General features: G+C 35.4%; 1 protein-coding gene across 7 annotated transcripts in view; it reads left to right on the top strand.

The window, feature by feature from the left end:
- VEZT (vezatin, adherens junctions transmembrane protein) overlaps window positions 1-11,606 on the top strand; it is an 83,024-nt gene extending 71,418 nt beyond the window's left edge. For 6 of the 7 annotated variants that reach the window (XM_075551159.1, XM_075551156.1, XM_075551155.1 and 3 more), the window contains exon 12: window positions 528-11,606. In XM_075551159.1, the coding sequence (XP_075407274.1) occupies window positions 528-1,066 (539 nt within the window). In that variant the 3' untranslated portion in view covers window positions 1,067-11,606. The remainder of the gene's footprint in view (window positions 1-527) is intronic. The other variant, XM_075551162.1, reaches the window with a different exon arrangement.
- Window positions 11,607-12,687: the final 1,081 nt, after the last annotated feature.

The raw sequence follows: 12,687 nt of genomic DNA, 5'->3' as shown, positions 1-12,687 counted from the left end.
GATAAGGTGCCCAGATGATGTAGTGGTCTGCTAACCACAGGTGAGGAGGTGAGCAGTTGGAATCTAGTCACGCTATGGGAGAAAGGCGAGGCTTTCAGCTCCTGTAAAGGTGTATAGCCTCAGAAACCCACAGGGCAGCCCTGCTCCTTTCTGTAAGAGCACTAGGAGTTGGAATTGAGTCAGTCACAGAGAGTTTTTGGAGATCTGGAGTGCGTCCTGAAAATTTGCATTTCTAACTAGTTCTTAGGTGATGTTACTGGTTCGGTACTGTTTTTATATTTTAAGTAAAATAATATGTCAGGTGTTTGAAAAGCCCTCATCAGAATCTAATTTCATTTCATATCTTAGGTGTTTTATCTCTTATAAAGTTCCCTCACTTTAGAAATTTATATTGCTTCTACTGGAAAGTTTTTAGATTTTGTTTATCATTCAGGAAAAATACTGCTGTAAATTTAAATTAGAAATTTAAATCATTGCTAGGTCCTTAGTTATTTTTTTTCTTTTTCTTTTTTCCTCCCCCTTTGAAGCTGTGTTGAAATCCCTGTCTACTATTGACCCAGTGGAACCCCTAAGTAATTCAGAGTCATCTATGAATTCAGATATGGGAAAAGTTGGTAAAAATGATACTGAAGAGGAAAATAGTAGACCCTCCACAACTAGCAGTGAAATAAATAGGACTGAGTATTTCTGTGAAAACCCTCTAGAGAGTGAAAATAAAGACAAATCTGCAAATGAAGCCTTCCTCCCAGGAGCTGAAGAAAGTGTGTGTTACCAGTGTCAGAGTGAAGATGAATCTCCACAGGCAGATGTAGGGGAGCTAGCCACCACCCAGCCAACTCCCAGGGACTCACTACAGCCCTCCATTAAGCAGAGGCTGGCCCGGTTACAGCTGTCATCTGACTTTAACTTCACATCCGGCCTCGCTGCAGAAGTAGCTGCTAGATCCCTCTCCTTTACCACCATGCAGGAACAGACTTTTGGTGATGAAGAGGAGGATGAAGAGCAGCTAACACCAGGAAAGAGTAACAGTGGGATAGAAGAAGAAGAAGAGCCAAGGTTGACCTGAAGGACAGTATCTTAGCTTGGGCACTATAGGTATTTCACTGGAGTGGGGCAATGAGTGTAAGTTTACATAGACACCTCAGATAGGCATTCACAGGAAGAGCTGAACAATTGCTCTGAAAACAGTAGTCAGGTATACATGGCAGATCTTTCAGACGAGTAAGCAAAAGGTAAGGGCTTTCCTGAGGAACCTGCTGTCTTATTTGTGGCTCAATCAATCTTGGAATTCTTTAAGTACTTCTAATAAGAAATGAATTTTTCACTTCTTGCCTAAATTTGCTAGCTTAAGGTGATGAATAAAAACATGATCATTTAGTATGACTCCTTTTTACTGTACCCTTGCAGTGAGTAACTGCTGCTATTCTGTTAATAACAAGCCGTTTGTATTTTCCTTGTTTATACCAGTCATAAAACAAAGATAAAGGTTCTGAATTAAAAAAATGAATTCATTACAATCAATGTGTGCTGCAATTTGAAACGAAAAAATTGTTTCAAAAGTACATAACACGCTTCTTAGGTTTGCTTTTATATGTGTGTATTCAGTGGTTGATTTTAAGATGTCCTAATAATTTTTCAAAGAAAAGGTTTGTACAGTTTTTAAGAATGACCACTTTAATTTTTACGTGTGTTTATCACATCTTCCACATCTGAAAGTGGGGTCTTTATAGTTCAATGCTCTATCCTCAATCTTGCAGACAAGTCGTTGGATTAATTAGAGCCCATTCAGAGTCAAGACAACCGGGCAGCTCCTAATCCTATCTACCTTGGAGACTCGGAAAACATCCTGTCCACTTCCTGGAAATCATCCTGTTTCCTCAGTACTTTATTTACTACTAAGAGGAAGTTACTGTCCAACTCATATAATCCTAGGTATTTTGTTTTATGGTTGCATTTTCAAAAATGGTATTTTCAGAAGTATCCAGTTTTTGAAGCCTGTGGCTCATATGCACCGACAAAATTTATTTGTGGTGAATGTCAGATTAACTTAATTTATGCTGCTCTCCTGGAAAGGACATTACATGATGAATCTAGATCATTGAAAGGCTTTTTAAAAACACATTTGAATTTCTATAGTTGAAAACTTTAGGTAAGTAAACTCATGTATTCTTAGCATAATTGAAGGGAATTTTTTTTCTTTTAATGATCTAAGGAAAGGACTTTTTATCTGAAGAAAAAAAAACAACTTGGTTCTGCTTTATATAATGAGTCAAAATCTTTGTTTTATGAGTAATTTTTCGAGTTGTCAAAATTCTTTGACAGCTGTAATTAAGCTCAAAGAATCAATACATTAAAATAGGGCAAGCTTAACATTTAGCTAAATTTCAAGAGGAAAAAATGATTGTTATATTGAACAATTCTTAAATACTTATACTTAGGCTCAGTTTTTAATTTATTTAGTTTACTAATTCCTTTTTTTCTTTAGACTTATAAGAAATACTTATGGAAAACTTGGTCATCTTTTTCTTAGCCAGTATTCTTAAACAGGAAAAAACAGTTTAATAATTTTCATTATTTTATTTTTTATTCAATTTAATTTAGGGGGAAATATCTTCATAGCATTAAACCAATTTTATTTAATTTTTAATGACTAAGAATGTTTATACAGGTGTACAAAATATTCTAGACTGATCTACTTTACTCATTATTGCTTACTTAGTTCCATGAAAACTCTAATAGCTGAAAAGATTTGCAAGATAAATATTTTCCCTGTGAACCTAATTGTCCTTGACTCATTCCCTTCATATATCCTACATCAGTTGTTTCAGTGCAACAACTCCATCAAAATAACCTTGGAGGAGTGGTATTTTAAAATGCAGATTCAAGACCTACTTGAGTAGTTCTTAGTGGATGCTCCTAGAATGAGACCTATGTAATGTTTACACACAGGAAAATCTTAACCATTTATCTGGGACATTTTCTTGCTATGAATACCTTAGGAAATTAAAGCAAATAGGCTATTGAATAGAAATAGATATTCTTGTGTGTTGCTTTTCTAGGAATATTTTATTTGTGTTATCAGTTCTTTAATGACTATCCTGTATCCAGAAAAAGCTCTCTGTACAGAACAAATCTTATCAGAAAAATTTATAATTCTGCTTTCCAAACTTTACAATATTATTTTGACAGAAAACTTCTCATCGAGAGTAGACATCCTGGTACTCTTGCTATAAACATTTCCATAGTTTATTTTACTAGGATAGACCTAGTGCTTACCATAAAAATGCTTATGAGAGGCTAGGTCATTTTTGAAAGCAAGACCTTTTTACCCTCGGCCAACACTTAAGAAAATCATGAAAGTAAATCTGATAATAATCATCATGCCTTAAATTCTCTTTTCAGCTTCCATTGAAACACTACCTATCTGGCTCATCTCTTTTCAGACTTTACTGGTCTTTGGTTGCTATTCTCTGCTTTTCACAAGTTATCTGTATTTATGACTTCATAATATAAGTCCTTGTTAAGACTAACTGTATTTATAGTCTCTAAATATATTTCATTGGAAACTGATCAATGACTCAAGTTTGATTTCTTAAGTTACTGGAGACAAAAAAGGGCTCTGTGTATGTAAGACAAATTACTAAGGAAATTTTAAAACATGATTTTAAGGCTATATAAAAACTAAGTTTAAATCAGGAGAAGAAAGGAAATAGCAAAGATCAGAACAGAAATAAATATGCAAAACTCCTCAACAAAATACTTGCAAGAAGAATCCAACAGAATATTAAAAGATTTGTACGAGTGGGATTTTTTTCAGGGATGCAGGGATGATCCAACACTAGAAAATCAATTAATGTGATACACAATATCAACAGATCATAAAAACCACATGCTCATCTCTACTTACCGAAACAGCATTTGAAAAAATCCCAACACTTTGATGAAAGTCCTACAGAAGATTGGACTAGAAGGGAAATTCCTAAGAATGACTCAGGGCATCTAAGAAAGACCAACATTATACTTAATGGAGCAAGACAGCTTTCCTTTTGAAATTGGGAACAGAGTGCCTGCCACTTCTATTCAGTATTATTGTATTAGAAGTCTTTGTCAGAACAATAAATCAAGAAAAAGAAATAGATGATACCCAAATTACAAAGAAAAACTTAAAGTATCTTTATTCATGGATGATGTCCTATATATAGAAAATTACTAAGAACACAGGATAATTACCACAGGTACTAGAGGAATTTAGCAAAGCTATTGTACAGGGTCAGTAAACAAAAATCAATGGAATTTCCATATTATCAGCAGTAAGAAATCTGAAAAGGAACTTAGGGAAACAGTTCTATTTATAATACTACCCAAGAAAGTAAAATACCCTGAAATAAATCTAGCCAGTAACATTACAGACTTACACAATGAAAACTATACAACGCTGCTGAAATCAAGAGAAGTTTAATAAATGGAAAGGCGCTCCATGGGTTAAAATACTTCAGTTTGTTAAGCGGTCAATACTACCCAAAGAGACCTATCAGTTAAACATAATTCTGGTCAAAATTCCAACAGGTTCTTTTATACAAACAGAAAAACCAATTCTCAACTGTATATGGAATAATATTGGGCCTCTGCTAGCTCAAACAATGTTGAAAAGGAACAAGGGCAAGATCACGCTTCATGATTTTCAAATGCACTGTGCAACTACAGTAACAAAAGTAGCCTGGTCGGATATAACGGGAGACACCTAGACCAGTGAAAGAGTCGAGAGCCCAAAAGTAAACCCACACATCAGTTGTCAACGGATTTTTAACAAGGTTGTGAAATCTTATTTGATGGGAAAAGAAGAGTCTCCGAGAAATTGGATTTCCACTCCGTAAAATAAAACAGGATCCTTGCCTCACATTCATTTACAAAAACATTTTTTAAAGATGAAGGTCCTAAATGTGCATACTGAAACCATGAAATTCTTATAAGAACATGCAAGGACAACACTGTCAGGCTTAGAACAATGTAAGACAAAATAAATAAATGGTCCTCAAAAAGTAAAAACTTTTGTTCATCAAAAGACCATCAGAAAAGTGAAAAGATTAACTACTGATTTGGGAGAATATCTTCAGAAACCATATATGCAAAAAGACTCTAATACCCAAAACATAAAATTTTGACATCTTGAACAACTAAAAGAATAATCACCCAATTATAAAATGGTCAAAGGCTTGAATGGACCAGCGAACATTCAAATGGCCACCACATACATGAAAAGATGCTCAGCATCATTAGCCATCAGAGAGATACAAATGCAACCACAGGGAGAGAACACTTCACTCCTACTCGGATGGCTAAAATTTTTTAAAATTGAAAGTAACAGAGGTTGAAGAGGATAGGGAGAAATTAGAACTCTTATCTCTTGCTGGTATGCAAAATGACACGTGCTGTTGTGGGAAATCACGTAGCAATTTGTCAAAAGACTAAAATTAGAACTATCGTATGACCCAGTAATTCCATGCCTTGATATATTTCCAAAAGACTTTAAAGCAGAGACTGATAGGTATACCAGTCTTCATTTGAGCACTATTCACCTTGTCCAAAGTGGAAAGTATCTATGTACTCATCAGAAGATAAATGGATAAACAAAATGTGATGTGCACATACAATGAAGTACTACTCAACCAACAAGTGAAATGAAATTATGATAAACGCTACAGTTGGGATGGAGCTTAGAGAGTTCATACTTTGCAAAATAAAAGCCAATCTGACAAATAGGGTATGACTTCAATCATAAAAGGGTAAATATGTAAAAGCCCAAACTTTATTAGTCGTTACCAGTGGTAGGAAGTGGAAAAGGGAAGTTAGCATTGATGTGAAAGTCACATTGACCAAGCTCTTCAGTTACACGTCCAGCTATTTTAATTGCTGTCAATAAGTTAAAACCTATAAAAAATTGAATTGGCAAAGTTGTGTGAAAGTTGTACTTAAAAGAAAAATAGCTACTGACATTGCATATATACGACCAAACACTTGATAGGATTTGGTTCCTTGGTTTGGAGGTTTAGAATCATTGCTCTCTGGGACATCCCAGTTAATTGGTCTAATAATGCATTTAGTACTTCTGTACTACTGCCTAGATGGTTGCATAGTTCCTGGGGTTGTAAAAATCCTTCCATAGCACAATCTAATGTCAGTTAATTTTTCAAGTGACTGAGACCAATCTAATTAATCATAAAATTTAATAGCTCAAGAAATTTTCTAAAATATTCTCCCCCCCCCACCTTTTCTAAAGTATGTTTGTTGTCATTTTAATGTTTTCTTTTGAGGGCTGTAGTGTCATAATACTATACTACATGAGTTCTGTTTTTCAGTTTCTCCATTGTCTTATAATCAGCCGTCACTTTTTGCTGCTGTCTTATGTACCTGCCTGCTTCTAATCTGCAGTGGCCCAGGAAACCAGATTGCCCAGGGTGCTAGGATGCTTTCTAAAGGAAGAGTAAGTAGACTGAGAGAAGGCGAAGTGGGTGGACTTGTGGCTCCAGTAAAGCTGCTAACCACACTGCTGACTTCTTAGTTCTTTACTAAGGACGTGCTAAAATAGTCCGTTGGGTATCTAATTGCCATGTCTTCAAAGTGTTAATTCCATTTTTATATATTCACACTTCTAGGATTCTGCATGAATTAATTTAGCCTTTAAAAGAAATATTGACCATCATCTTTTTGCAGACCATTGTGTATCAGGAAAATGTTAAAGATTTTGTTATGGTTCACTGTTCTTAGTTTGGGATGCAGCTTTTAAAGTTAAAGCACGTGAACTGAGACTACAATGCTGTTCATCCTCAAACTGTTGGTTTGAGGCTAACCATGAATGGCTAAGTTAGTCATAGCTGGCTACCTGAATATTTGGTGTGGGGCGAGGGGGAAACAGGATGTGAATGAGTCATTCCAGACATTACAATTTTCTGTAAAGGTTAAGCCTCCATAACCCTCAACATTTTGGGAATAATTTCTGGAGGAAATCTTTATGAAACGAATGTATTAGTATGTTTTTTAAATAATTGTGAAATTCATTTCATCTTTCAAAATGATCGTTAATAGTAGTTTAATGATGATTGACTAGTTGGACTTGCTAATAGTACTTTAATGATGATTGACTAGTTGGACTTAGCTCTTTCCTCTGGTGGATGGCTCTGTTCTGTACTTTTTAAGCTTTTATGTCTTTGTTTCTGGTTCCTCTATACATGTTACTACTTGCTTAAGAATGTCTGCAGCATTAACTTTTCTCCACCTTCATAATGTTGCTCCTAATCTGCTATGGTTTTGAAAACCAGATGACTAAGCTAATTAGAACTGTGTGTAAATTAGAGTACATTGACTCAAAATGAAGACCTAATGAAATTGATTATGCTTAAGTGCATGGATTTCGATCATTAATATTTACTCCCAGCTTCATTGCTTTCCTTAAAATAAGTGAAGTTACTGGAGTAGATACTTGCACCTAAAATAGAGTTATGGAAGAGTTGCTATTGTATCAGAAGAGCCACTTTGTTTCTATACTCTACAAAATCCAAGCCAAACTCACTGTCACTCCCAACTCCCAGGCGTCTGGTCGGACAGTAGAACGTCTGGCCCCCAGGGCTTCAGAGACTAGATGTTTACAGAAGCAGATCTCGGCTCTTTCCCTTGAAGCAGCTTGTGAGTTCAAACCAACCACCTTTCACTTAATGGCCAAGTGCTGCACCATCAGGGACGCTGTGTATGCCCTGTCTTGAGTTAGTTTTATGCTCTGATGTCTTGCCTCCGATTAAAACCAGTCCACATAAGTATTTTTAATTGTATCTTTTGTTTGAATTGGAGACCTCGTGGTTCTAAGAATTACTTTGACAAGGTCTTTTGATGTTTGTCTTTTAGCTTTGTTTTCAGAGAGAAATAGTCTTCATCTTCAGAAAGAACTAGATTGAGGTTTGAAAAATAAGGAAACATTTTCATTGGTATGAGAGGAACTGAGAAGTAATAAGACTTTTCAACTCTAGGCAATTAAGCTCACAGTTCTTTGATTTTGCTAGTTTTTAAGACATCTTTATGGTCATTAAATTTCTGGAAATGCATGTTGAAAGCATGCCAAGGTTATTGATATCGATCATTGAGCAACTTAGTTTTATCAACAGGCTGATTGTGTTTTTGAAAGTAAGATGATTTATCCTTCTTTCATAGATAAGGTAATTGTAAAATTAATCTCTTTATCTTAATTGCCATGCCTCATAGTCAGCTTTCAGTTAGCCATGCCAGTGGGTAATTTAATCACACAAAAAATTAGATCACCTAAGCAAGTTTTGGAATTGAGATTGTCATTTCAGAGGAGATAGTCAAGATGCTGAATCCGCGTTAGTGGTACAAAGAGAAAAATCCTCTTTGGATATCATTTGTGAGAAGAAAGATTCTGGTCAGTGCCCAGGCAGTGCCCAGGTTACAAGAGCCGTTCCTGCGTGTCCTTTCATTGAATCAGTGGGTAAGTCTGAACATGTGCATTCGTATGAGCCAGAATCGACTACAGCAGTGAGTTTTTGGAGAAGTACAAGAAAAAGCTTGCCTTTTTACTGATTGAAAAGCGGCATGGGCAGCAAGTGAAGGTGATGATGAGGAGGAATGTATTGGTAGTAGGAGCTGGCGCAGTCATTTCCAAGTGAGGGCAACTTTACCTAACATTACAGGACAAATACCAGTTGTCTAACTCAGACATTCATAACCCAGGCACTTACTGTAACTGTCGATAATATGATTCTAGGTTCATATGAAAGTTTGACATGAATAAGGAGGGGTTGATTGTAACTATCCTAAAATGTAATAAATTAAAATGGATATATTTTTAAAAGCTCTCCATTTAAATTTATGTTCACCTGTGGCAGTGAAATTAGTGTAATTTATCCACTACTTGCTGAATGGATATAATCTATGGGATATGCTTATAGAAATATACTTTTCTTAGTTATCTTAAGAGCATCTAAAGAATCATTTTATTATTTGTTATTTTTAGGGTTTTTTTCCATTTTTATAACATTTCCTAAAAGTTGGCTACTTACCATTGAGTTTATTTTACTGTGGTACATTTTTTTAAACCAAAACTTGTCTTTTACCAGCTTGGTCTTTTATAATTCCTAAAAAATTACCTGTCCTTTTCCAAAGCAAATTCTTAAATTACCTCCATAAATTATTTTTTGTACTTTTATCTCACCAGCCTGTACATTCTGTTTAGCCTATGACTGAATGATGCTCCCTGAGGCACAGTGCTAGCAGCACTCAGGCTCCACAAATGTCACTCCCGCCATTAAAGGCTGCCCCGTGCTCCTGGAACAGCCCTGGAGAGCCCTATCAGTGAAAAGCCCAGAAGTCTACTGGAGCTGAAAGCACTCCTGTGGAATTTGGTTTTGTTTGGGTTTGTTCTAGGTATGGTCCCAGGGATCCCAGATCAAACCAGGCCCCTGGGCCTATCCTAGAACCAACCTTAACTCGTGCATCAGTCCTGGAACCTGGAGAGTGTGAAGAAGGATGATACGCTAAAGCTGACCAGACACCCGATGTTCACCAAGAGCCAGAACTCTTGTATGTGTGCCTACATCTTAGCAAGAATTATACTCTTCCAAGATTTGAGGAAGAACAGTTTGTGACAAAATAGAATCTCTATAGACTTTGACATTATAATAATTTCTCACAATAGAAATTTCTATATGGTTATTATTAATTACTAATAAGGAGAATTGTTCTTGTGACTTACTATCAGATCACGAATTTTAGCTGAAGCAACTTAGCCACTGGGTAGTAGGGAGATTCCTCTCAAATTAATGATTTTTCTGCTTCTCAAAAACATTTTACCCAATATTATATTAGTCTCATTTAACTGAATTGTTTAGTTTCTAAAGGGCAGTGGTCTTTTCTTCTGCCTCCGGTGCTCAGTGCTATTCAACTCTTGTTTCTGGGGTCAAGAAGCAGGGTGGGTAGGAAATACATATATATTCTTCATCTCTAATGGAATCTGCCAAATTGTGCTAATTTTTTGGAAGTTCAGCTCTATGAAGAACCTTGGCCTTATCTGTAGCTATACCATTGCTAATTATCTTCATTATAGACTACATTTGAGAATCTGCTGTGGTTGATGAAAAAAAGCAGGATGTTTGGGGAAATGGGTCTACACCCACACTTTATATCAGAGTTTTGCATACTAAGAATTTTAGCATCTTTTTGTTCACTGCTGCTCTGGGATTTTTAAATATTCTAACCTCGTTGGTTCATCACATGATCTCACTTCTTAACCATTTCTAATCTGACATTGCCATAGTCATATATATACATTTCCCCCCTACTAATTTGGCAGACAGGACCCTAAATCTAAAGGCTATAGTTACACAGCACAAATGTATACTGTTGATAATGCTGGTTCTTCACCAGGTTTATACTATGTTTGAAGTAACTGCAGACCAGTCAGTGACTAGAAGGGAGTGTCATAGCCCCAGCCTGTCACAGCAGCAAAACAGGTCAGTGGGTTATCTTTTGGAATAGGATTGTAAAAAAAAAGAAAAAACAGGATTGTAATCCTCTTGAAGCTTATTGTGCAGAACTTAATGCTAGAGTTAGTTCTGTCTTCATCACATAAATCCTTCACTCCCATGGATTCTTCTACTTTTTGTACTACAGGTCATCTTAGGTTTGTTTCCTATCTCAATGCTTTCCTTATACAATGTTTCCCTGTTTGCATAAATCTAGACATTACGCATACCACTACATGTATATATTGTTTGATAAAGCAGTGGACTTTGGATCTCATGATCTTTGAGGTTTGCTTCCTTTTTTAAAAAAAAATGGGACCAAAACACATTGATTTAAATGACTCTTATTGTCTTGTAAATTCACTCGTAATTTATGCCTCAGTTCTCATTGATTTTTCAACGATTAGTTATATGGAATTAAATAGATGAGCCTTATATTTAGTTTCTTTTATTCAGAGAATGGAAAATGTTTTCATTCCCTAAACATTAAAACACAAAATTGTCACCCACCAGTCTAGTGTCGGTGAAACCATATGTGAGCATATATAACTGTACTTCTTGATGTATCCTGAAATGAGTGGGTTCACAATGTGTGTATGGATAATAAGTGTTCTCAGTATAATTCTTTTGGAGGCCTTTGTACCCTCCTTTAATAACACTGTTAATTATGAACACCAAAAATAGGAAACTGGGAGCTGTTGTACAGAGCTAACGCTTGTTTTCCTAATGAGTTTTTCAAATTTGCCTCCACTGAAGAAGCTTCTTGAAGTATATATATGCTGTATTTTTTAAAGTGTGATTTGAGAGTATTCCTTCAGAAATGATTCAATTTTTATATTTGGCTCACTTGTGTTTTATGCATTAGAATAATATATTTCCTATCCTTCCTGATGACTTGAAAATCTAAGCTTCTTTAGTATAATGTTTTTCTTTAATCTCTTGCTGTATTTTATCACATTGAATGTGTGTCCACTATAGAGGATTTTACAGGAGCCAACAGTAGACTTATTTGTATCTACACTATTGTTTCTCTTCCGTTTTTACGAAGTCTCTAATAAAGTTTGTTTTTTTTTGTGAGTGCTTTTCGTGTGGTTTTTACAATGTGAGTTACATAGCCAACCAGTAAAATTATTTTCTTTCCCTCTTCATTCTATTTGTCTTTCATTATCATATTTTCTCCAGAATTTATTAACATACCAAAGAAGACAAGCAATTGTCTAGGAAAACTTTATTTTCCTAATCTTAAGTTTTATTTGGTCCTTCAAGTACCTTACATAATATATCTAAGGAAAAAAATAGCTTAAATCAAAATTTTCCATTTCACATTCCCAGTGACTATCAACCATTTGGATATATTCTAATCATGTTGTCACATCTCTATATATTTTAATTTATATTACCTCCCTGACAGAAAAGATAAACTGACACTGAGAGGAACGTTACCATCCTATGTGTTCCACGTTGTCCTGTGTAAATGTATGGCTTATTTGTAGGTAACCTGTTTTAATTTCAGCTTACCCACACTTCCTACGAACCTTTGTGAAATTTTCAAAATGGCTCTGGGGACTTAATGCCTTCCTTAAACTAAACAGTGAGCCTCTCTAAAATAAACAAGCCACCTCTTAACAGAAAAGGTTTGAGACAAGGCAATAAGGCAATTGCTGATGCTTCACCTTTGAGTTTTACTAATTATAAAAGATAGAATGCTTTCAGTTACTATACCGGACTCTAAAATCACTGGGTAGGAAATATCCCAAATGGTAGTCATTTCTTGTCTTCAGAATTTGTTTTTGAAGGTCTCCAGCAGATGTGCTATAACCATTGAAAATGAAATTGGCAAATAGTAATTTTCCCTGAATGTACATCTGTTAAAAAAGAAAAAAAATTCAGAATTTAATCACATGAAAATTAATTGTGTTTGAAGGAAATTCTTCAAGTGTGTCCTAATGAGACATATTTGCACACTCAATATTAAGCATCAAATGTATGCATTCATCATCCACAGATCCTGAATATATTTTGGAGAGAACAGGCTGTGAAGCATAATCATGTATTCAAAGCCACACCTGTAAACAAACAGAGCCAGTCTCCTAACCAGTTCTAAAAGGTGCTGTTCTTAGTCATATGGTACCTATGTATATATTTCATTTTGCAACCAATC

Source organism: Tenrec ecaudatus, chromosome 6 (assembly GCF_050624435.1).
Source record: "Tenrec ecaudatus isolate mTenEca1 chromosome 6, mTenEca1.hap1, whole genome shotgun sequence".
NCBI classification, from domain to species: Eukaryota; Metazoa; Chordata; class Mammalia; order Afrosoricida; family Tenrecidae; genus Tenrec; species Tenrec ecaudatus.
Note: the sequence above shows the minus strand (reverse complement) of the source record. Positions and strands in the feature narration are given on the sequence as shown.